Consider the following 26,892-nt stretch of genomic DNA (forward strand, 5'->3'; position numbering starts at 1 on the left):
GCATAATTCACAAGCCACTCAGAATTAATTATAAAACTTTGTTCATGTCATATGGACATTCGACAATAGGCTTTATAAGAACTGTAAAACAAATTATCAGTTGAAATTCCAAAGTAAATTTATGTTGACTAAAGTTTCATTTCCGGAGCTCATTTATAAGCTGTTCAAATCTGCATCACGTACATGAGAATCAGTGTATATAGGTAAGCGCTGAAAATGCTGAACTGGAGACTTCAGATTCTTAATTTTTTAGATTTTCCATTTAACAGTTTGGTTCACTTATAGAACATGAATCATTAATCATACATGTATATTTTTTTGTAAAACTTTGAAAATACATCAGGCAACATTGGTGCCTCTTAGTTTTGGCATAAATTTCAGATGAAGATAATGTTTGCGGCCAGAGGCAAACTAGAAACCTTATAGTAGTATATCTATTTATCAATAAACATACACCTTCACATTGTGTGAAGTGGGAAACAGTTTAACCATGATTATGACTAGTTATAAGAGTAAGGGGCGATGGGGTAACCTAATGGTTAAAGCGTTGGCTCGTCACGCCGAAGACCCGGGTTCGAATCCCCACATGGGTACAATGTGTGAAGCCCATTTCTGGTGTCCCCTGCCGTGATGTTGTTGGAATATTGCTAAAAGCGGCGTAAAACCAAACTCAGTCAGTCAGTCAATTATAAGAGTAAATCTCTCATGTCTGTCTGTAAGGACTGTCTGACTTTTGAAGGATTTCGCTTATACCAAGCTACAGAGAACCTGGTGTAAGTACCAAACTAGTAAAAAGGGATCTACTTTGAGAAGAATCTATCAGAAACAAGGAAATAAATTTTGAAATTTCACAAGGAACAGATACTAAAATAGTTATAATTTTGCAGCTTGTGCTTTTATATATTACTTCATTTTTTAGAAATGTGGGCATCATGATCACAAGTGGAAACATCAGCTCTGTCATCTGTTAATGGACAGATGTCATAAAAACCTTTTGTGATGTCATGAACAATGGATGACATCAACTTCGATTATTTCAGACAATATGTTGGTATGAGCCGCTCAGCAAGTAATGGAACAAGGGAACAATTGCCCTGAACTAACCATTCACCATGAGGTAAAATATACGACATAAAATATAAAATCTGCTTCTCTGTGGGTATTATGTGGTTAAGTGTAACAACTTCACTTCACTATCAGTTTACATTAAGATGACCTCTAATATAAAAGACAAACTTTTAATAACCTGCTGAATGAATACTTTTTGCTTCTAGCCCCTTCTGGGCCACGTTTCACAAAGCTCATAGACTAAGCGCTACGACTATCGTATCTCCTGTACTTTAACATAGAATTAGGACAGTTGTAGCGCTAAGATCGCTTTGTGAAACAGGGCTCAGCTCTCTCCAGCAATTCACAGCAAAACTACCATAAGGACCTAGTGAAGTCCAAGAAACGTTTTCTGTACTTTTAATGTACCAAATATTTTCTTACATCATGATACTGATGCTTGGAAGTGGCAAGATTTTAATTCTCAGCATCAGTATTTTCTTGTTAACATCTGTTATTAGCATGATCAAAAAGATATTTTGATCTATGTCATGATACACTGCATGTCCTTTTACTGACATCATAAGTCACAAAATCCTGTTCATTGCAACACTTTATCTTGTGCATGACGTAACTGTAAGTTTCATAACACACGAAATGAATAAGTTTCAGTAAAACTTTTTGGAAATTACAGCATGATTTGTTGTTTTTTCTAACACTGCACTCATCAATATTGCAGCTAATTGGCGGCGGTCTGTAAATAACCGTGTCTGGACCAGACAATCCAGTGATCAAGAGCATAAGCATAGATCTACGCAGTTGGGACCCAATGACATGTGTCAACCAATTCAGCCAGCCTGGACACCCTAATCCCATTGGTCGCCCCTTACGACAAGCATCGGTTGCTGAAGATCAATTCTAACCTGGATTTATAGTATGAGTAAACAATATGCCCGAATTTATAGACATGTCAAATAAAGCCTGAAAACATTTCTACATTACTTTTCCATTTTCAAATCCTGACTCATGACATACTGACCAATCCATCTGTCCATGGGCACATGTGTGCATACTGTAGATGGCTCTGTTTACTCTCCAGTCTACTTTGTTATTTGAGGAACACGACGTTTTGGAGTGTATTCTTACTTCTTCATCAGGTGAATGTTGTGTTAATTTGCGTAAATAAAGAAGTTGACGCCCACAAATTCTCGCCTTTATGCATGTTATGTGTATCAGTTCTAAATGTCATTCAGAGACTCTATATTCAATCTGTCCTCAAGGTCCCTTTGGCAAGTCAAGTCATTTTCATTTTGATAAGGCCAGTCATTTTCTGCAAAAGCTCACAGGACTAAAGAGTAGATAGTTTTACATATTATCTGTTTGACAAATATTGATTTAGGATATAGGATATCTTACACCCTCCTTCGGACAGTTTCAAAGTGAAAACTTGTGTTTGTTAAAGAAAAGGCAATCATGCTTACACCTCACTGACTGAACAAGTTCATTGTGACTTACTACTACAGGGCTCCAGATAAGGTGCGTCTCCGGCGTATGTACAGATAAAAAATATGCACGATACGGTAGGAAATAATTTAGACAACGTAGCAGGTACACACCACAGCAATAGTGTACGGTCTTAGAATCATTTAAAAACGTATTTATCTGAAAAATATTGGTTTATTGTTTATTGACCCGTTTACACAAGACTAGCAATGTTGGTGCATATATGAAATGAAACACAAGATTACTGATACGCCATTAAATTCCACTCAGTACTCTAAATGCACTCCTACGTTTTTCCATTACTCCTGTATTGAAAAAATATGGAGTACGTACTCCTGATATTGAAAAATTATCTGGAGCCCTGCTCCTAACACAATAAATTTCTAGGATGCTTGAATGTAAAGCTCAATATTGTAAACGATACATCACGTTATGGAATGATCATCATGAAAATAGTAGTTTTAGTACTGTGACAATGAGCTCACTATAGTCTGTTTGCGGTGAAAATGTACCAATGAATTTCACTTTAAAGAAAAAGGTAAATCAAATAAAGTGAAATTAAGATTGCATTTCCTCATAACTTTACCTTGCCAATTGAACTTTAAAATCTCAGAATTTTTTTGACCGCACGTGCATTTGTTTCACTGTTCCAACTACTGTGCCTACCCCCTTGTAATACAAACCAATAATAGCAATTCGAAACTATGAAACTACGTGATGTTCAGCCACGTGAGCATAAAATCAGATCTTTTTCCTCCCTGACACAGGTATAAGACATTGTCTGATCTGAAAATATTACTATACACATGTATCAGGCAATGGTAAGTTCAATGCCTGATCTGAACCCTTCATTTCACACACTACTGCCTCACCTTGTCGTCACTGTTCTTGAGCTCCTGCTCAATGTCCTGCTTTTGCCTCTGTTTGAGTATCTCGGAGGGGATGGAGGGGTCATGGTTGCACATGTCCTCCACATCACTGGCCTGGCTACTGGATAGGCCATCATCCACCATGGGCATGCCTAGCGTTGACCGGTCACCATCCGACATCACACTTTCTACCTCCACACTATCACACTCTGTGTTCTCAGGCGACAATGTAAAGCTCTTGCGGTCATCAACCATATTACCATCAGTCCCATTCAGTGGAATCTCAGTGAGAGAGTCCTCATTCACTCGCTCAGTTGGTGCAGGTACTCCTAAATCCTGCAAGATCTTTTGTTGAAGAATCTTCTCTGGTGAGGTTTCTCTGGAACTGTCCAAGGACCCACTGTCCTGACTGTTCATACTGTTTCGTTTCAAATTCAAAGAATCATTGGAACTTGAATATGCTAGCCTCATGCCTACATATGAATTACCCTTCTGTACACGAGCATACTTAACATAGTCATACTCATTCTCAATGTTCAGATTTTTCCTAGGCGCTATAATTTGAATGCCATCCTTGCCATTTTCTATAACCCCAACTGTTGGCTCCCCTGACAGTTCCAATCCTAATGCACGAGGTAAATTTGGCTCTAAATGATTTTCTATCCTCTCCATCTCCCGCTCTGAGCTTGAACCTTCTCTATCACTCCCAGAACCCATGGGATGATCACAAACTCTTCGAGCAAGGCCAGGGGACTGTTTTCGGATTTTTGGCTTGGCCCCCTGAGCGTTATATGTTATGTCGTCAATATCCTTATCATAAGTCTTTATCTGCCCAATTGTGGGAATATTATTCCGGATTTCAAGACTGTTTCTCTTTTTCACTGCATCCATTACATCATTGATCTCTCTAACATTTTCAGACGATGAAGCCTTCCTTCGAAGTATCACATTAGTCTTGCTATCATAGGATCCATTTTCAGACACATCCGCATCATTTTCTTCACCAGTGATCATAATGGGAACATTGTCATAATGTTTGTCTGAAGACACGCTCAAATTCTCTTCTCCATTCTCCTCGGGTTGGAAATCAGACTGTTTGGCAGCCTTATTAGAACTCTGGTTCGTTGATTCCGACTTCCTGGCAACAGCATAATGCTCTGAGAGAGGAAGATCAGAAGACTCAAACCGTTCTATGTCTTCAGGAGGAAAGTCAGCAATGCCTTCAGGGTCGTCCGGCTGATAGGAGTCATTGCTGTCCTCACTATCCCGGCGGGATAAGGACGTGCTTGCTGCTTCGCCATCCTCAAGGAGATTCTGGTATGATATGGAACTGATCTCACTGGGATGTCGGGAACCCTCTTCTCCCATCTGTACCTCCATACTGATGTTATCAGCTCCATCATCGATCATTGACTCGGAGAATTCGGAAAGACTGACCATGAGTTGATGTTTGGGGGACCCACCACCTCGGGCACCGTCTACAGAGTCACCTCCATCCATATCGCAGTGTATGATGTCTTTCACTTCCACATATCCTTCATGGGTTGTCATGACAACTGCAGTTGTAGGAAATGGGCAGACAACTTTGAGGCAGTCACTCTTGTTTGGTCAATCATCTTAAAAAAAATAATAATCAAATGATCAATAAATAATAATTTTATGCAAAACTTTTTGAACAGCAGATCCTTATAATGGAATATACTTCCTTACTTCCCTATATTCAAATCATTTACAACTCACTCACGTTAAAATCAATGTGAAGACAAATTCACATAACATTCACCTGTTCCTTCACTACTTATGAAGTGAACAGAAAATTCACTACTTTGTCAGATTTTGAAATATATTCACAATAAACCTAATGGCACAGAAGTATACACCAGTAAAAAACATATACAAAAATACAAACTGATAATTTGAATGCAACATGACTGGCCCCAGACAATATACCTGACATCAATCATCATTGATTGGCTTACTATGAATCTTTTTAATAGAATTGTGCCTAGTAAAAGGAGACCAACAGGATTTAATGGTCACAATAGCGGTAATGGTAAATGCATGTAACTAAATCCAAACTGCATAATAACTCGGTACTCACGATGTCAAGCACTGGACTGTCCGGTCCAGACGCGATTATTTAAACAACACTATCATACAGCTGGAATATTGCTGTAGGCCATGTTAAACAACAAAACATAATTAATATAACATGGAGGTGATATGATCACTATTTCTGAGCTATGTTATGTTCACTCCAAACCAAACATTACAACTACTGATATCCATGTAAGCTGCACCCTGAGGGGATTCAAGGTCAAACTGAGTGAGGGAGTTAAGTTTCACGCCGCTTTTTGCAATATTCCAGCAATATCTTGCCAGGGGGACACCAGAAATGGGCTTTACACATTGTACCCATGTAGGGAATTGAACCCGTGACGAGCGAATGCTTTAACCGCTTGGCTAACCCACCACCCGATTTCCAGGTCAGAATAGGTACCTTACATCCATCCAAACATGAGTGAATAGAGAGTATTTGTTAGTGTGGAAAAGTCCTCAAACATATGTTAGTTTTAAAAATCACCCCTTGCCCCACTACCATATGCATACAATAACATACTATCATTACAAAACACACAATGAATAAATATTTTCACCACCAAAGTATACATTTATATCATAATCTTTTTGTCACTTTGCTGCCAGGTTTTGCAAAATTGTGCACACTAATAATACAATGTATGCAATCAAGAAATAATGCCAAATTTATCATAAATGTATCTCCACACTTCTGCATTGCTGTTTTCTGTTGCATACACTGTAATACACACATGAATAGATGGACTTTAATGTAAATTTTCATGTCTTTAAGAGTAATAAAGATTACTTACAGACTGCTTTACACTTGAAGCTCAGTATGATGTATTTAGGACGGTAACAAGTTCATTGGCAGTTTGGCTGCCATGTTCAAATCAAAGGACAAAGGAGTGTTTGTGTTAATATTTGGATTACAGCAAGTACTTTTCAGCTAATATTTAATATTTCCCACACTGTTCTCACACATCATAACATCATCAGTAAATCATCCAAACCTGCCAGATCTGACTCCTAAAAAGGCCATTACACAGGCTGTTCTCAAGTAGTGACTGCAAACAACTGCTGATAACCCTCAAACAAACTGCCTCTGCTTACCTATTTCTACGAAAGAAATTTCTACTGCAGTGATAACACCTTGGGTGTAGGCTTATTGCATGGCCAGACTTTTCACTTGCTTGTAAACAAACACACTTACATAACGTTATTGCTTTGGTTTCAATATTGGTTTAGGAACTGAACTTTAAAAACTAGATCCATCAATTTGTCACTCAAAAGACAAACGCTGACATGATATGTGTATACAAAATAATTGTCACTGTTATTTAACTGTATCTGCATTGTGCAGAGTATGTTCAAGTATGTCTGAAATATAATTACATCAACTTGTCTGTATTGTTAACCAACCTCAGATTAGGAAGTCACTTCATCAACACATTATTCCAAGTCATTACAAATGCATTAGTGAACATGGTGAACATATTCCATAGTCTACAATGCACATCCCAGATTATCGAACAGGCTGTTACCCATCTGTAATAAGAGGGATGGACTGATACAAAACATCAACCGATGACTAATCTAAGACCTGTTGTTGGTTTTATTCCTAACAATTCCACTGTGTTGTACCGGAGACACAATGATACGACATGACATTATACCATGATTACACGACAACATTATGACATTGTCGTGAAGATGGTTTCGATAAATTAGTTCACAATGCCACTGCAATATAATGCTTGTTAAAATACGATACAAACCACGAAGATACATAGAGTTTCTCAATCACTAGGTATCGGAAACAAAACCATATGAATCACAATGTGTTAGACCTGTCTTCATGGATGGAATGGTCCTCGAAGCACCTGCTATTACAAACATCGCGAGTTTCGACATTTCCCGGAAGATATTCCCCTGTGGTCTTAATGGTAGATTAAGTTTTTGAAAACAATAAAATAATGTTCGAAATTCTTCCCCATATTACCTGCATCTGATTACGGATGCACGATTCGCATCACCATCATAAATGTCAGACATGATAATAACGAAGCAGCAGAGCTGGCATATTTTCAGTTAGTTTCGTATTTTTATCACAGAACATTGTGGGTTACATAGCCAGAAATATTTGTTTATTTGTAATTGAGCCACCTTCAATGACACCTAGTGTGATATTCTTTGTGTATCATAAGCAAAATTTAATATTTGCGAATGTGTGACTGGTTGTATTATCTCAGTACGAAAGCACGCCAAACACCAAGGACGCTGATTGGCAGCAAGACTTATCCCAGTCACAAGTGTCTACGTTGACCGGGTGACGTTGCTCATAGTAGACTTGAAAATAGTCTCCATTAACAACATATAATGGTCAGTCTGTGAACGACTATGCGTTGTTTCTGGACCTAAGAAACTCATATTCTTGCGATGTCAGTATAGTGTTTGAAATTTGTCCACGAATCCAAATAATATGTATAATCCTGATATAATATGTACTGTATAGATCTATGTCATTGTAATTTAAAATATAATATACATAATAATATACATCACGTGAAACTGATAGTTTAGCTGCGTTGGCGGAGCCCGGGGGATGTGTGTGTGTGTGTGTGTGTGTGTGTGTGTGTGTGTGTGTGTGTGTGTGTGTGTGTGTGTGTGTGTGTGTGTGTGTGTGTGTGTGTGTGTGTGTGTGTGTGTGTGTGTGTGTGTGTGTGTGTGTGTGTGTGTGTGTGTTATATTTGTTCTTCAATCATACCAGTGAGCAGACGCTCATTCTATACATGAAATTGTGTTACATTGTCGACGTATAATGCATTTTGGCAGTCGTGTGCCTCTTTCAACCATTCTAAACCCCTCTTTAGTTTCACTGACTATGCTAACAAACCAAAACATCAGACTTGTAGCGAATATCTTTTAATTGCAATTCATCTATGAATGAACGCCACAATAGGTAATTTAGACAATAATTGTTTTCTTGAGTAGAGTGCAACATATTAATGCCTGAAATTTCAGATTTATAAGGAAGCAAATATATGACCACGACGACAAAAGAAAGTCTTAATCTGCCTACAGAAGAAATCCTTTGAAATCGTAGTGATATGAAACTGAAAACATTGTTTGTGGTCAACATGCATAACCTCTGCAAAGTCAATGGAAGTGATTGTAATTTTGACACTTTCATAAAAGATGTAAAATTGCATTATAGAATACTGAACCATACTAGACAAAATGTAAGTGAAAAAGTAAAATCTTTATGTGCATAGTCTTTAACACTTATGACAACGGTAATATTAATTATGACCTATCATTTTTAAGCCCATCACCCTGGTATGTCCATTCACGTGACACTTTACAGGGGATGTAAAATCGCGGAATTTTATTGCTAATAAATGATGCTGAAAAAAATGTTATGTCAACATACTGATTTATTTAATAAATAAATAAATAAAACAAAAAAAACCCTCACTTATACCCATATTCACGTTAATGATTTATTGCCACGAGACCAACGTGACAGCTATCAAGTTTTATTTTATAAACTGAATTATATAGCCACGTTAGCAGGGATCTTGGCCTCGTTTGCCGTTCTATTAAACATCGTTTTTTTTGAAGCCAGGTGTTCCCTTCAGAGGACGTGCCACCATCTTTAAAACTCATTTGTGAGTTAAATTTGACCACACCCCACCCTTTTCAGTTTCGGTCATCATGACTGCCACGTAAGTAAGGGAATTAACTCGAAATAAAGCTGTAACGGTTACCCGGGTCGGGTCGTGTAATGTTACCTCGGGTACCCACGGCCTAATATATATTGAACTGTTGCATGAATGTGGAATGTTTGGTTAATTATCAAATTTTAACGGCTGTTCATTCAATTACATGATAAAAAAACGCATCCTTATTATTTTTCTTTTGGCCCTCAGTAAATGATAATAAGCAAATGTCGCACTGGTGCTAGGAATCCGATTCCTACATACCGGACGCCTGAAATCACTGACTCTCTCAGATTCACTTCTATCACAACCATCAATTACCCTTTACTACTTCCTGATATCCACTTTATTTGTGTTATATGAGCTGTTTCATCGACGGCATCGTTACTGTGTTCCTTCTCTGACGAACGCTTCAAGGAACATCAGTATTGCAACGGTGTCAAGGCACAAGCGAGACAGAATTATCCCCCTTATGTTTATGCCCATTGTCGTATTTCCACGCACAAGATAATCTGTATCACAGAACCTAGCTCGTTATTAGAACAGATTTTGCGAAATGTGAAATATTAATAATAAAATATTCATTTATTTTTTAACATCTTTCGTTATTTTGTTTTAGCTGAAAACACCCAGACAACGTATTCCGTTTCTTTTGCCAGATTAAATCTAAAACATTCTTTATGACAGGCACAGGACTCCAAACTAATGTTTGTGAAGTGTTATACATTTTATGTGAATTCATTTGGGATACACAACCAGTCATTTCACTTTGTGGAGAACACACCAAAAGCAGAATCTGACTTTTGAGGTCATACCTTTATCTTTATATATATACACATGCAAAACATCTGACTGCTTCCATTCCCGATAAGAACACACTATTTACCCTCACACTATATTAATACGGAAACCTTAATGACCAGTGTTTTGTTGTAAACCACTTGGCTTTTTCCTGTACATAATTATCTCTCTCCAACTGATTTTGTTTGTGTTTTTAACGCGACATCGGCATTCTAGTTTTTCGAAATCGCAAATCTGGACTACATAGTCCGGTGATTGATATCACGAGCATCCTGGGTCGGATACAGCTTTTTGAGAAGGGGGTGGGGATGTAGGGGGAACACTCTAGAGAAAGGATGGGGGTGCATACTTCATATTCACGAGTTTCAATGGTCACTTAATAAACTTTCATGACAAAGGGAGGGGCGGGGCGCACCCCTGCACACGCACAGACGCACGCACGCACGCACGAACGCACACACACACACACTCAGAGGATCCGCCTATGGAATCGATCCACGAACCTGATCAACTTAATCAGATGGCATGCATTAACCAAGTCCCCGTGCTTGAACATCCGATCCATTTGATCTCTTCTTACGACGGGGCGGTGGGGTAGCCTAATGGTTAAAGCGTTGGCTCGTCACGCCGAAGACCCGGGTTCGAATCCCCACATGGGCACAATGTGTGAAGCCCATTTCTGGTGTCCCCCGCCGTGATGTTGCTGGAATATTGCTAAAAGCGGCGTAAAACCAAACTCAGTCAGTCAGTCAGTCTTCTTACGACAACTGTCTGGGGACATTCTCTCCAGGCATCCTCGTGAGTTTCTTATACATAGAAAACGTACTTCACATACAAGCATGTGTCCGTGGACACGCAAACTGAAGCTGAGGAAATGAACTGACTTCACATCAATTACCAACACCTGTGTATACTTCTAATAATCAAATATGTATCTGCTATAGGAGATGATACATAATTATATATCACACACCGTTTATTCACAGGGGCTTGAACGTTTCTGTTTTGTAACATGGCGTATTTTCTATTAAAAAATAGTTTATCTATTGGGTTGTGACGGTATGTAGCTTGGCTGCGAGCAATAACACATTCAGTTATTCAACATAGAACTTGCGAGCTGAGTTTATATGGGCTTATTTAATCAGGTTACTTACTTATTTATAGTACCGGGTCAGTCTGAGGTCGATGGCCGGCTCCATGTCTACAGCAAATGTCAGTAAATATTCCCAAGTCGGAATTTGGGTTACGTTTATTGTTAAAATATCCTGAACCATTGTTGTGGAGGTGACATGTATATTTCGGGGAAACAGGACATGGTTTTTTAATGCTCAGTAAGAAAACATTTACTTAAAATAAATAATTAAAGGAAATAACGCTTTCAATTTTTTTTTAGCCAATGACACTTTCTTCGGAATCCCAGGAAACACGCTGAATATCTAAAGCGAATTTTTAATCACTACCAATGGCGGATCCAGGAATTTTCAAAGTGTGTGTGTGTGCGTGCGTGGTGTTTCCCGAACCCGAACACCCCCGGCTCCGCCAATATAGTCATTTTCAAAACAAAAAGGGGGGGTCGAGTACCCCTGAACCCCCCTCTGGATCCGCAAATAATTTCTAAAACATTTGTTGATTTTCCACAAATATTGGAATATCTTGAATTAAATCACGCTGTACAAAGTACGGATTACTGTTTCAGTATCATTACTTCCGCCAGCTCACGCGATCACGTTGAGGTATTAGGTGAGTGCGTGACAGATTGGATTGCATATTTCTATTCACTCATGTCATACATAAAAATAGATCTATACAAAATGCAGTGTCATTTTAATCATGCGCTATGTAACAAAATATAACGAAAATAAATAAATAAATACAAAATATTGGAAAGTGGACGGTTATCTTCAGTGTAAATCCCTCTCCAGAAATAGGTTAAAATGAAAATGCGGCGGTATTTGTCTATCACGTGACAGCCACAGGTGTCACAAAAGTGCGGCACACCTGTCAGTGGGCTATACTTCATTTACTGTAAAGATACACTGATACACTGTCGACTGTGCAAACTAAACACAATTTTCGAACTTGCTTCTAGTCATTGAAAACGTGTTTTTTTCTTAAAGTTACACTCAATTTCCTTTAAATATCTACATCGTATTTTCATTTGCCAAGTCTGCAGACAAAAAGAGGGAAATGCTTGTTAAAGCAACACCAGGCAATATTTTTATGTCGTGGTTGCTTATTGAGTGATCGTTGTGTCAGGGTTGGATGTGGAGAGATTTTGTGTTTGAGTTTAGCACTTTATAAATCACTGTTTAGGAGATCAATAATCCAGTTAAAATAATGGTTAACCTATTCCCTTATCAATGATCAATTATGAGCCGGACACCCAATGGTTCATTGCACAAACAACCGGGGTGAGATCGACTGACTGAGTATGGTTTTGGGTGAGATCGAACACAATCACCGGTGTCTTACATTGTTTCAACCCATGACGCTTGATACTCGAGAAGGTCCGGACTAGAATTGGTTTTCAGTGCTCAATCCATGTTTGTCGTAAGAGGCCAAAAACGGAATTGCATGGGTGGTCAGACTCGTTGACACATGTCACGGCATCCAGTTGCGTAGATTGATGCTCATGCTGTTGATCACTGGATTGTCTGGTCCAGACGTGATTATTTACAGACCGCCGCCATATAGCTGGAACATTGCTGAGTGCGGCGTTAAACAACAAACAAAACAAAAAACCCATATCAAATAAAGTCTAAAACGTTCACATAGAATAAAAGACCACGTGAGCACATTAGCTCGTAGAGTTTTTATTTGTCTCTCTTTTAAGATAACAGACGATTATATATTTCGACATTGAAATAGCGGCATCCGTGTACCAGATAAACATTTGATGGCATCCCGCACGGTGACATCCGGAATACCTTTTAGCGGTGGCAGGATACCTAAAGGGGGACCCCCTCTGAAGACTATAATGAGGATTGGGGGGTCACAATGTCTGACTGCACATTGGATCCACAGCAGGGAACTTGTGCTATGAACCGCATTTTCACACAGACACGTTCTTGTCCTATTGTCACAGTGGCCATATCGCTGACTGCGGCGTGACACGTCGTTGCCCAGGGACAGACAAACACTTATACGACTCCGTCTCCAGTATTGCCCATGTTAATGTAAAGTCGCTGCTTCATCGACAGCTACACCAACAGCATGTACCTACTGTCACCATACTTCTGGAACCGCTCTCATTGTTTATGCCAGTACTTTCTTAACATAATATTACTTGCAACATATAAGTTTGTAGGTAAATGTGACAAACAAATGAAAAATAAAGTGTTAAAAAATCATCTTCTTTCAGATATAATTCAAGTTTTAAAAGAAACAGACAAAACATCACTTACCTATCTTGCTTGTATCCAACAAACAATCTTTCGGCGTTGATAAGCAAGTTATTTCAGGTTTACAGCTGAGGACACCAAAAAGCCTGTTGAACTGATTGGAAACCGCAACTAAAATTGCTAAAAGTCTTTGTTCATAATTTTGTTTTAAAAACCCAATACAATGTAAAGTGAAATTAATTTAACTATTAATGTTAAATCTGTATTTAAATTAAACAAATGGTATGTTTTGTATTTAAAAATTGCTAATTAATTTTAGTGTTGTAGGTTTTATGTAGGCTTCTTGTACCGTGCAACTTGTCTGGAAATTTAGTTTAGGTTAAAAAGGAAACAGAAAAAAACAGATAATTCCTAAATCAGAAGCAATTTAAAAAATAATGCCGACACTAAAGTATGAAATTGGCAACAAATGCGTTTGAGAAAAGATGCATAAACTTGGGTCATCTAGACTAGGTAATCCTGGACACGTAATTTGTTAATACTGCCATCAGTTGTCAGAACAATTAGTTAATGAATCAAATTAATGTCAAACTTCCCACATTTTCTTACAGTTTCATTTGATGAATGTGCAGTTGTGATTATTAAATGCTTAAACGTATATTTTTTTCAGGCACATTCACGATTGCATGACGTCGTGAAAGTCAGGGATTTGACTTCATTGGCAGTTACTAAAATCAAGACTTTATGAAGCAACAATAGAGTGTATTGCGAGTCTCAACGTTAAAGTTTCGTATTTTTGTACCGATGAATGCGATCTGTTAGTGTCATAAAATATACAGAATCTAATAACATAATATTTGGAAGTTTTTGTGATTCCTTACATCGCTTATTCTGTAATTCCTCCTAAAACGTGGCACCGGAAATTTCACAAGTGACGTCACGTGAGCAAGATTCAGCCTTTTCCATTCGGGTTCCCCGAAAAGACGACTTGTCAGAAAGCGGGGTTGTCTAATCGAAACTCGATCCAAGATGGTAAGCTTCATCTTTAGATATTTTACCCATATATTGAAAGTTTAGACTTTGATCACTCTGTTTGCTGAATTTAGATGTACTAATACGTATATTTAGTGAGATATATCTATCCATATTTTGTTGTGTTGTCAACATGGTCAAACTCTTACACAATATTCCGAAATGACCTAGTCTGTTCGATTTCAATATGATCGTACACTGAAAGACATGTTAGCAATGACAACTGACATACATAGAGCGATCGGTTAATTGTTAATTAATATTAAGGTATTGGATGTATACATTATCATAAGTGCGACATTATCAGATCACAGGCCTGCGTAATGTCTGCCTCAGTCACATGCAGTTACCGTGTTTTCACGTTATGAACATATCTGCGTAGTTACCCACTTACACACATCTGTCATAAAGTTAATCATCCAAATATTGTTTTCTATGATTGGTATATGTACAAGAAAACATATCAATTCTACAGTATTGTGTGGCCCTACAAAGCTTCAGAATTGCCATAAGGTCATTGACACTTGTTAAAGTTGATCTGTTGATAACATTTCTCGTTTTCCGTAAGTCATCATCAATTGATCATATTGTTAGTGAAACACTAATGTCAGCTGTCGTCAACTGGTTAGGTGAAGTTTAAATTGGTTGCACACACACACACCTGACGAACTTGAAAAAAAAAATGTTTATTGATCTAATTCATCCTTAGTCAGTGGTTGGGGTCAGAAAACTAGAGATACAGTAGACAATATTTTGCAAAGTCATGGTGCAGTAAGGACCCACCCAACCACCAAGACTACCACCTCAGTGTATTGACATTTTGTATCAAAATTCAAAGAGTTGATGGTGCACACTGTCTCAGGGATTGGGATAGAGAACTTTGACAATGGGCCATTTTCAGGATTATTAGCCATTTTCTGAATTTAGAATGGGCCACTGCCCTTGTATCAATAGTAAACTTCAAAAATTTTAATGGGCCCTTTTTAATTCTAATGTACAAAATGGAACCTGCCTTTCCCAATCCCTGCTGTCTTTGAATTACAGGTAGCCAAATAAACTTAAGAATTAAATTCAAAAGGCCTTTTTCAGAAGTCTAATGTTAAAAGTTACATAAAAGGTGTGCCTTGATTCCGTTGCTTCTTCAGCCCAAATTATAGATCACCCTAAATGTGATTTGTGAAAGAAATAAAATAAATCCTGCAGATCAGCAAAGCTGGCACTCCAAGCGTTTACCAATAATTCCCCAATAGAGTGTCCCTGTTGACTAATTAGGGAAAGAAACAATGTTGATATTGATGAGGCATTCAAAATGTAATTGTATAAAACTGAACATTACAGACTTTTTATAGTCTTTGGTGGTCCTGTTGTCAGTGACACTTGTACGTTAATTATTACCAACAAAGTCAGTTGGGAAGCAACAGCTGCAGGGTTTCCCGTAATTTTCAGGTCTTGTGCCATGGTGTCAGATATGTATGCTGATGTACCTACATTGTTATTGCAGTGTTTTATATTGTGTTTCTCTAAATATTTTCAGGTGAACTTCACTATAGACCAGATCCGTGACATCATGGACAAAAAGAAAAATATCCGTAACATGTCTGTGATTGCTCACGTTGATCATGGCAAGTCTACGCTGACAGACTCTCTGGTCAGCAAAGCTGGTATCATTGCCAGTTCCAGGGCTGGTGAGACCAGGTTCACCGATACCAGGAAGGACGAACAAGAAAGATGCATCACCATCAAGTCCACGTAAGTTTGCAAATGATGAATGCTAAAGTTTGAAACTTAATGTAAGTCTTTGGGTATTTCAGTTGTCAAAGTGTATGCTATTTCAAGTGAATGTGAAGGTTTGAAATTGTGTTTTATAAGAATATTTTATTTGATTTCATTTTGTTATGACATTGGGATTGAGTATGTTTTCCATTCAGTGCCATCTCCCTGTACTACGAGGTTGCCGACAAGGACACATGCTATATTAAGAGGCCTGAAAAGCAGTGGGAGAGGGACAGCAATGCTTTCTTGATAAACTTGATCGACTCCCCTGGCCATGTGGATTTTTCCTCTGAGGTCACAGCTGCTCTCCGAGTAACAGACGGTGCTCTAGTGGTTGTAGACTGTGTTTCAGGTCCGTGAATTTGACATTAGCACTTTTCTGTCCAGTAGGTTTTAACCTATAGAGTATTATGGAGCAGACAGTATCCCTGTCTTTGTTGCATGTTACAATTGTTATAAGTATAAATATCAGTAGAAATCTATGTAATGGAAAAGAACTTTTCTTCTGAGAATTTCATATTGCTGTAAATTTCAAGGTACTCCAACTTTTGCTGGAAGAAAATCATTTATGTCTTTCCTTTTCTTGCCCCTGATTAAGAAGCTAGTGTATGCAAGCTCATTAGCATATCATGGCTTTATTTTCTGCAGGTGTGTGTGTGCAGACTGAGACTGTTCTGCGTCAGGCCATCACTGAACTTATCCGGCCTGTTCTCATGATGAACAAGATGGATCTGGCCCTGCTGACACTCCAGCTGGAGACTGAGGATATGTACCAGACCTTCCAGAAGATCATTGAGGACATCAACGTCATCATTGCCACCTATGCTGGAGATGAAGACCCAACTGACCCTGACAACTTCAACAATGATCTTCAGGTAAGTTTATGTTGATGTTATTTACACTATTATGACATGTTGTAACAAATATTCTTAACTTGGATGAATACATTCCTTCACTTTCATTCACCAGTTTAATATTCATGACATACTGACTCACTGTGATTACATCATCAGTGTTTGTGTTTAGCAATGATTTCCATTCTTTTACTGTTAAATTAACAATGGTCCCGTAGCTGTGTGACTGTCAGTACCAGGGAATGGCTGAAAACATATCTTGTAAATAAAAATGTTTAAACTGACAATTGGAGCATATTAACTATTCAGCTTGCTAACAGTGTTTGCATGTGATCTGTGACATAACACTGTGGTGCTTCGATAGTTTCATTTTTAGCCACTTTGCCAGGAACCAAAGTGTACAAGAGTATGTTTTGCTTTGCTTCAAAATCACATCTGGCAATGATGGGAAAGCAACACATTAAACTTTTAAACACAAGTGCAGCAAATTGCAAAAATGATCAAACAGAAAATTCAGTGTCATTGATCATAACCTAATGTTATCATAAGCACCATGGATATCAATGGAATCTAACAGAATTAATCTTAGTAGTATCAATTGTAACAATAATCACTATTTTGTAGGTCAGTCCCAACAAGGGAACAGTAGGATTTGGAGCAGGTCTTCATGGATGGGCTTTCACCCTGAAGGACTTTGCCCGTATGTATGTGAGCATGTTCAAGATCGAAGAGAAGCTGATCATGAAGAGACTCTGGGGTGACCAGTTCTACAGCAAGAAGGAAAAGAAGTGGTACAAGAAGACAGATCAAAGTGTACCCGTTGATGCCAAGAGAGGCTTCACCCAGTACATCTTGGATCCAATCTACAAGGTGTGTAGAAGATGAAGCAGAACCTTTCAATAAACAATGGTATTTTGAAGAAAAAACATTTGAGACTACCACCTCCACACGTGGCTTTTGGTTTCATTTTCAGTGTTACTTTATCTTGATCTGACCTTGCTAGATCAAACAGAATTTACTAGGCTCAAGCTTTGAACTAGTTATGTCACAAACTGCAATGGTAGCACAGGATATGTACCATCTCTCAATATGTCAGATTTCACAAGTGATGATATTTCGTGTTGATTATGGTGTAACATAGTGCAGTGTTTATTATTTTGTAAAGCTGTTTGTAAATCGGTGTAACTGAGGTGGTGAAGGAGCACCAGAATTCCACTGTCTGGCCATGATTAGCATCTGCTGTATTATTTTGCCCTGGATTTCTATATTTTCAAGTTTTGCAGCAAAGGGATTATGAAGGAAATGTACTTGCTGCTTTTCCCTGGAATTTCTTCCCACAAACTGCTGCTTTACAGTGCCATATTTCATCAGCTATATCATGATTTATTGTAGTTTTAATGCAGAATTAAGACAAAACTAACATGTTTCTTGTGTTTTCAGGTGTTCAAAACATGCATGAACGAACCAAAGCAGAAGGCTTTGGAACTTGTTGACAAGCTAAAGGTGCCATTGACTTCTGAAGAGAGAGACATGGAAGGAAAACCCCTCCTGAAGGTGACCAAACAGTCATTTTGCATGTGATTTTAACAAATTGTCAAGTTCCTGTTGGTGTTGAAATATACCAGACACAGAACTTCAGTCTATTTTCAACTTTGCAGCACTTATGGTAATATTTATTCAGGGTTCGAAATACCCCATGTATTAGCGTGCCATGGCATGGTAAATATCGAAATGGCACAGATAAAAAATGTTCTTGGTGCCCTTATGGCACGCCTAATTTTTTAGAGACATAGCACACCTTTAGTCATTTAATCCCCAAAACAAAACACTTAAGCAAATGACAAACAAGCAAAAACATTTATTGACTTTTACGCTGAGGAAATCACTGGAATTATGATGGATGATGTAAAGAAATCTGGTTGTTTTTCCAGTGTTGTGAGTACTGATAGTTTGGTTAGTGAAGAGTAAATTGTGTATGTTAGACATATTGAAAAAAGTGAACCTCTCACACGATTCTTAGCTATTAAAGGTGATGGGAAAGCAGAACAAATGTAACATAAAGCCATCTTAAGCCAAAGACATATCCGTGATAACCGAAAACTGGTTACATTTGTTGTTTTCTGACAATAAATTTCAAAAGATCATCATCCTTGCTACAGTCATTGATTCTAAAAATATGTGGGCACACTTGATTTCTGAAAGGCACACTTAGAAAAAAGAGTATTTCTATCCCTGAATTTATTGCTTTTATTGTCATCTCCAAATGCTAGGTCCATTAGGTTAAGTTGATGTGAAGTGCCGATCAGTGTTAAATCTTTGTGCATGAATTTCAGATCAGAAATTTTATAGTGGTGGTCCGATTGATTGAAATAATCGAAGATTGGTCGCAATGACTAAACAACCAAGCAATCGATCATGTTTTCTCATAATCGAACACAAACAATTTTGGAACACTTGTTTGCATTAACAATATTTTTCACAAGGTTGGTTTTGCCTGTTACTAAGTCATGATTTGCAAATGCATTGTGTGCAATTTGCCCCCAAAACCCCCGAAAGAACTACGTGTTTTTTCTTTGTTTTGTGCATCAAGAAACATAACCAGGAAAATATGATAAATTACACTAATCAATTATTTTCGATGATTGATCGGTTGCAATGAACCTATCATCAATTATGAGATTTTAACTAATTCCCAACACTAAAATTTTGTGACTACCAACTAACAGAAGTTAACCTGAAGGATTTGCTAACTGAACAATAACAACATAACTTCCCTTGTAAGGTCATAAAATCTTCTTACCTTCGCGATACATTTAGGATGAATTCAGTGGTTAGCTGGCAAGTACAATAGTCAATGTCTTCATTCAGTTTCTAGATGTAGAAGTAATGTGATGGTTACCTTTGAATCATTGTTCCAGACCTTCATGAGGAAGTGGCTCCCTGCTGGTGACGCCATGTTGCAGATGATTGTGTTCAACCTGCCCTCTCCAGTGACTGCCCAGTTCTACAGAATGGAGCTGCTGTATGAAGGCCCCCTTGATGATGAAGCTGCTACAGGTAAACAACTAAACACATTCAGACCACATCTCATTTTCTTTCATAAAGGCCATTTGAAACTGATATTAATGGTGAGTTCGATTAACATCAGATCTTTTACTCTGCACAATACTTCTGTGAAGGACCGAGAATAACTGGGGCGGTCCACTGGCCGCACTGAAGACTGGTTCAATTCTCCGTTGTGTTCCATTGAACACAAACATACTACACTCATTTGTGTCTAGCTGGCATTGTGCACAAAGCCACAGGATGTACACATTTCCATATCAGTGTAAGAGCTTTAAATGTTTTTAATTATTGAAGTGTAAATGCAAGCGTTCCCACATGTCCAAGGGCCGTCCGTCCGTCCGTCAGTCCGTCCGTCAGTGCACATTTGTCTTTTCCGGAGCAGAACTCTAAAACCGTTTAATATGTCTTCACCAAATTTGGCACATATATAAATCTGGTGGTGTACTTGTGCCTTTTGGTAGTTTTGGAATTCTGAATAAAATATTTTTGGCGTTTCCATGGCGACAAGTTTGACTTAGACTGAAATTGGTGATAGTGCTCCTTTCTGGAGCAGAACTTTTAAACCCTTTCAATACTCTCCTTCCACTTTTCTATGTACACACCTAAATATGTGACATAATCATAACTCGTAGACATAATCATGAAGAGTATTTTGCCATTGCGGGGTATATTGATGACTTTGTCTTCTTGTTTATTTCTAGAACCAACAAAAAGGCTGAAGTTAATTAGTACTTCCATGAAATATTTGGGAAGTTTATATGAAATGGGCAAATTTTTAACAAGTGTTTTTTTAAAAACTTTATTCAGGTATCAAGAAGTGTGACCCAAAAGGCCACTTGATGATGTATGTGTCTAAGATGGTGCCCACCTCTGACAAGGGTCGTTTCTATGCCTTTGGACGTGTCTTCTCTGGCACCGTCGGCACTGGTCAGAAGGTGCGCATCATGGGACCCAACTATGTCCCAGGCAGCAAGGCTGATCTGTACTGCAAGAACATTCAGAGGTGAGAAGTCTGGAAATAAAAGCTCCTAATTATTGTTGACAATTATTATCCCCCAAATTAGAATTCTCTAAAGATAGGAAAGTAGAAGTTAACAGAACCTGGAAAAATTAGTTTCAGATTGTTGGATGAATTGTTGTGCTGTCATATGATTATATCTTATGGCATGTCCAGGTTGTTTCCAGGAGATTGACAAATTGTCATCCAAATTGAACTAAACATATTTTTTGCCTAGCTGGTAGTGATGTAGAAGGTCCTGTCAGTAGTTAAAATGGCCTTTAAATGTCCTTGTGCCACATTTCTGTGCAATATCACTGGTACTGTATTAAAATATCCTTTCAGTGTGTTTTTTGTTTGGATTTTCTTTAATGTTTAATATGCACATGTATTTACAAGTGATTGTGCTATTTGCTATGATGTAGATGTCTGAGCTTGTGCTTTATTTTCCTTAGGACCATCCTGATGATGGGGAGATACACCGAGGCTATCGAGGATGTACCCAGTGGCAACATCTGTGGTCTGGTTGGAGTTGACCAGTACCTGGTCAAGACAGGAACAATCACTACCTACGAAAATGCCCACAACTTGAAGGTATGCAAATTTGTCCAAACTTAAAAATGTGTATGTGCTGGCACTTAGCAAAATTAGTTGCATTGTGTTTTTGCAATTAGTTGCATTGTGTTTTTGCAATGTTGTAATTTAAGTTGAACAATTCAGTGAACTAGCAAGAATGTGTTATTCAGGTGATGAAGTTCTCCGTGAGTCCTGTCGTGAGAGTAGCTGTTGAGTGCAAGAACCCTGGTGATCTGCCTAAACTGGTAGAAGGTCTCAAACGTCTAGCCAAGTCAGACCCTATGGTGCAGGTATGTACGCATTGACAGTTACAATTTCTTTAACAGTATTACTTAAATATTTCCTGCAAGCAGATATATAACATTCAGTTGTTCCGTACTTGCAATACTTTAGGGCATGAAGGCCAGTCTTGTTTAGATTCGGTTTTAGAATTGTTACCCATAAACCTATTTTTGTTGGCCCAGGTGGCTAAATGGTTTGGGTGGCCTGGCTCAGGAACTTAGTTGATTGTATGTCTACATAAGCACACTACTTTGGCATTGTGGGGTATTGCTTTTAAGATCAGTAACTGATGTGTTTAGTTCAGACTATTACACCAAGTTGGTATACTGTTGAGTTAGTAAAACAGCACAGCTGGTCTGCTTGAGCAGTGTTCATACAAGTTGTCATGGTTGTTTCCAGTGTCAGATTGAGGAGTCTGGGGAGCACATCATTGCTGGAGCCGGAGAGCTGCATCTTGAGATCTGCTTGAAGGATCTGGAGGAGGATCATGCCTGTATCCCTATCAAGAAGAGTGACCCAGTTGTGTCCTACAGGGAAACCGTAACTGAGGAGTCCAATATCACTTGCTTGTCCAAGTCGCCCAACAAGCACAATCGACTTCACTGTAGAGCTGCACCTATGCCTGATGGTCTACCAAAGGCTATTGATGATGTACGGTTTTACCTCTGTCTTCATGTGGTAGCAATCCATTATGGTTTATGTTCTTATTAGGAAAAGGGAAATAAATGTAAACGTTTCAAGAGTTTTAAGAATATCTGGTATGAAACAATGGGTGGTTTGGGGGGAAATAAGTGAACTCTTTGGTTTGTTTTGATCTTGTTCATTTTCTTTTGCAGGGTACAGTTTCACCAAAACAAGACTTCAAAGAGAGGGCACGTTTGCTTGCAGACAAGTATGAATTTGATGTGACTGAAGCCAGAAAAATCTGGAGTTTTGGACCTGAGGGAACTGGCCCAAACATGCTTGTGGACTGCACCAAAGCTGTTCAATACTTGAATGAAATCAAGGACAGTGTTGTGGCAGGATTTCAGTGGGCCACCAAGGATGTGAGTTCAGAATTCAGGCTTCCTGTTTATTCTGTTACATACTATTCACCTTTGTGCTAGTTGTTTTAAAAAGTTCTTAAGAATGTCTTAAGATGAATTTTATATGTTAGGAGTGGCAACAGAAGTTTTCTTCTTACAACAAATGGTTCATTTTCAGCATCAAATTTAATCTGATTTCGACTTTTCTCATGATCACAGTCTGGGATTAATACCTTGGGCAATGGTAATAGGTGATGCCATCTGACTGTCTGAATCTGAAAAAGTTAACTGGGTGTAATGCTTTTGGACTAGAAGTAAATGGCATATTTGGGGACGTTTGAGTGAAATGGCAATGAAGGAATAGTTTCCATGTGTTTCTTTAAACATTGTCAAAAGGTATTGTTGAAAAGTATTTTTAAGTGTGCCCTTCAGGTGCCAGGCAAGTTAACCCTGCCATAACAGTATTGAGTGCCTTCAGGCCAACAATCTTTGCAGGATAACCTTAGGCTGCATTAGAGTTTGAGAATTATTGTTGAACTGAGAAGATTATTTTGGGGGAGTGGGCCCCGCACTGAAGTGAATTTAAAGCCTGTTAGTGTTTAGTAACATGAACTGTCTTTGGATTGTACTCAGCAATTATTTAGTACATCATGATCAAAAGAGTCATCTGAACATTATTGGGTGAATGTTGACCATCCTGAATTATTCAGGGTATGGCATCTGTTGTCATGACAAATTTCCAGTTTGCCTACATGTTTTTTATTGGAATGGCTTTGTTATTGTCAATTACCTAATGAACTAACTGAAGTTTGTTTGCTTTAGTGCTAAGACTCCTTTGTCCTGTATTTGGAGTTGCCTTTATCACCATACATTCCTGTTTGCAGGGAGTTTTGTGTGATGAGAATATGAGAGCTGTACGTATGAACATCCAAGATGTGACTCTCCACGCCGATGCCATCCATAGAGGAGGTGGTCAGATCATCCCTACAGCCAGGAGAGTGTTCTATGCCTCTGCACTGACAGCTGAACCCAGGCTTCTTGAACCGGTCTACCTTGTAGAGATCCAGGTATGTACAATCTACTGAAGAACTTGCACTACGTTTGATGGTTAGTTAATTTGGTTGGGTCTTAAGAGTAGTGAAACGTTCTTCTTTCATGAAATACATTAAAAAATGGTATGTTTCAGTGTCCCCGTATTGCGGCCTCTGGAATCTTTGGTGTGTTGAACAAACGACGTGGTCATGTGTTCGAGGACAACGACGTTACTGGCACCAGCATGAGCCAACAGAAGGCTTACCTTCCAGTAAACGAGTCATTTGGTAGGTTTGTTACAATGCATTGGAGGGTTATTATGGGTTGGCCGTTTTGGTTATTTGTGTTTAATTCTGATCACTTGATTGTAGGATCCAGAAAAGAATATCTACAAAAAGCTCTCATAGAGCTTTAATATTACTAAGTGCAGTCTTAATCAACAAACATATTAAAGCTACTCGCTTGTACATGTTCACATCTTTTTCAAACAGAAAAAATAGTAAATTCATTGATGACCAAGTAAAGCCTGCCATTTGTATGTAATAGAACAACTTGTAAGTCATGTGAACAGTTTTTTTTATGTAGAAGGGGTCCTTGCATTAACTACCACTGTTTACAACATTCAGTGGCTATGATAGTAAAATCCTCTGATTTGTCACTTGGCTACTGAGAAGAAAGAGACGTGTTTTTTTCCTGAATGTTTTTCCTTGTAATCTGAATGAGGCAGTCACTGTTCATATTACGTATGTGCTTCTTTCCTCAGGTTTCACATCAGCCCTTCGTGCAGGAACAGGTGGTCAGGCTTTCCCCCAGTGTGTGTTTGATCACTGGCAGGTTATGCCCGGAGATCCCTTAGATGGCACTTCTAAACCAGGCATCATTGTTACTGATACAAGGAAACGCAAGGGTCTCAGCGAGACAATACCACCACTTGACAAATACCTGGACAAGATGTAAATTATCGTTAATCTTTGCTTCAACAAACTTTCACATGTATTTACCTGTAATTTAAATTCTGATCAGTGGTACTGGGACATGAAGCAACTTGATTGCCAACAAAGTTGAAAAAAAAGTGCTAAATATGTGGACGATCACAAACTCTGGACTGAGGACTTTAACAAAGGTGGCCAAATAAAACAAATCCGCTTTCTGATGTCATCTGACTGTTAACACTTGCAAAATGTTTGCAATCTAGAAAGTGATGCTTGCTCACCATCACATTTTAAGAGAAAAATGACAAACCTGGAATAAATTGTGCTACACTACCTGTTGTGCATGCATGTCTTGAATTTGGACCTACATTGTAAAGGAATGTAAACATGTCCATTCTGTGATACTAATATGGTATGGTTGTCTTGGACACTTGTGAAGGACATCGTTGACAATCTAGATATTTTACTTAGTAGACCAAACCTAATCCAGGTTAGAATTGGTCTTCAGCAACTTGTGCTTGTCATAAGAAGCAACCAAGGGGAAATGCTTGTCAGGCTCACTGACTGGCTGCCATATGCTGTAATATTGGTGAGTGCAGTATTGAACAGCAGACAAACCAACCCACCAATTTTGTAGATCGATACTCTTGATTTTGATCACTGGATTGTGTGGCCCTGACATGATTATTTACAGATTGAGGTGTAATATTGCGGAGTGCACATACATTGTACATGCTTCTCCATAAAAACATGCACACACGCACACCCCTTCCAGCCATAAATTATGAACGGCCCCTAAGGGCAGACTAGTGAGAAGCCATTTTGGTTTCCCGTATGGAAATCTATTTAACTGAGAATTACTTGAATCAATTTGTATTCATTTAGTTCTTGTACTGACCCGTGAAGATCCGGCTTAGAATATTGATCTTCAGTAACCCATGCTCGTAAGAGGTGACTAACGGGATCAGCTGGTCAGGCTTGCTGACTTGGTTGACACATGTCATCGGTTCCCAATTGCGTAGATCGATGCACATGCTGTTGATCACTTGATTGTCTGGTCCAGACTCGATTGTTTTTTTACCGCTGCCATATAGCTGGAATATTGCTGAGTGCGGCGTAAAACTAAATCCACTCACTCGCTAGTACTGTGGCTTTTCTCTCCATTGAAGCGACTTCTGTAATAATTAAAAAATAACCAAATTTCTTTTGGTATGTTTTCAGTGAATTTGAACAATAATTACGTGGGTCAAATTACCTTGAGGAAATTCAGGAATTCACAATTTCAATGACTTTGATGAATGGTTTGGAGATACGACCAATTTTGGAAGGATAGTCGGATAGTCGCACAAGAGACAATCCCGTTTGAAAGTTTGCCAATTTGGTCAATGATAAAAACAGTCTTGAGTTGAAGTTACAGTTCAGTAAGATTTGAGGGCATGTGCTGTTTTTGGGACGAAAACTTCACCAGATGGTTATGGATTGTGGCCCGTTTTCATTGGTGAAATCAGCAAGCCAGTTCGACAAAAACTGGGCATGACACATATGAGCTTCGATTTAGTGTATAACAGATGACACATTTTGCAACATAATTTCGCCTTAGTTCATATGAATAAACTCGTATTCCAGCCAAGTTGGTATAGTGCGAAGTCGTTTAGTTATATGCTGGACTAAATTTCGCCCATACACACACGTATTAAACATTGTCACAAATATGAATTCACATATACCACTGACTCTGCAGATCACCAGTTCAAGTGAGGTTTCGCAAATCTAGTTTCATTGAGTAAATGCAAGAAAGGCCAAAGTAGCTCGCACTCTAGCCGAGAGCCGCGATGCGGTCCTATACAGTCAAGACATGACCCTGCATCGCGATGCAGGGTCATGTCTTGACTGTATAGGACCGCATCGCGGCTCTCGGCTACTCGCACTCATGACTGCCATGATTGGCGAATGCGGATTTC

At 38.6% G+C, this 26,892-nt stretch overlaps 2 protein-coding genes across 11 annotated transcripts in view; one reads left to right on the forward strand and one right to left on the reverse strand.

Moving 5' to 3' along the window:
- LOC124255838 overlaps positions 1-7,588 on the reverse strand; it is a 149,511-nt gene extending 141,923 nt beyond the window's left edge. For all 10 annotated transcript variants that reach the window (XR_006892777.1, XM_046689784.1, XM_046689782.1 and 7 more), the window contains exons 1-2: positions 7,501-7,588; positions 3,423-5,035 (exon numbers count right to left, since the gene is read on the reverse strand). Coding sequence is in view for 9 of the 10 variants with exons in the window: in XM_046689784.1 (XP_046545740.1) it covers positions 3,423-4,970 (1,548 nt within the window). In the remaining variant the exon portion in view is untranslated. The remainder of the gene's footprint in view (positions 1-3,422; positions 5,036-7,500) is intronic.
- A 6,660-nt stretch (positions 7,589-14,248) lies between these two features.
- On the forward strand, positions 14,249-25,264 carry LOC124255865 (elongation factor 2-like). Its single transcript, XM_046689808.1, has 15 exons — positions 14,249-14,394; positions 15,929-16,143; positions 16,323-16,519; positions 16,816-17,042; positions 17,646-17,891; positions 18,462-18,575; positions 19,940-20,078; positions 20,895-21,090; positions 21,540-21,678; positions 21,831-21,950; positions 22,342-22,593; positions 22,779-22,988; positions 23,852-24,034; positions 24,154-24,286; positions 24,763-25,264. The coding sequence occupies exons 1-15, from the start codon at positions 14,392-14,394 to the stop codon at positions 24,954-24,956; spliced, it is 2,568 nt and encodes an 855-aa protein (XP_046545764.1). The 5' UTR covers positions 14,249-14,391; the 3' UTR covers positions 24,957-25,264.
- The last annotated feature ends 1,628 nt before the right edge of the window (positions 25,265-26,892 follow it).

The sequence above is a fragment of the Haliotis rubra genome, unplaced genomic scaffold (genome assembly GCF_003918875.1).
Source record: "Haliotis rubra isolate DU_JTF1 unplaced genomic scaffold, ASM391887v1 Scf61, whole genome shotgun sequence".
Taxonomy (NCBI): Eukaryota; Metazoa; Mollusca; class Gastropoda; order Lepetellida; family Haliotidae; genus Haliotis; species Haliotis rubra.

Bases quoted from the DNA above. Each gene is read 5' to 3' on its own strand.
- LOC124255865 (XM_046689808.1), top strand. The intron at 17,892-18,461 runs GTGTGTAGAAGA...TTGTGTTTTCAG, and splicing joins TCTTGGATCCAATCTACAAG to GTGTTCAAAACATGCATGAA. The intron at 21,679-21,830 runs GTATGCAAATTT...TGTGTTATTCAG, and splicing joins AAAATGCCCACAACTTGAAG to GTGATGAAGTTCTCCGTGAG.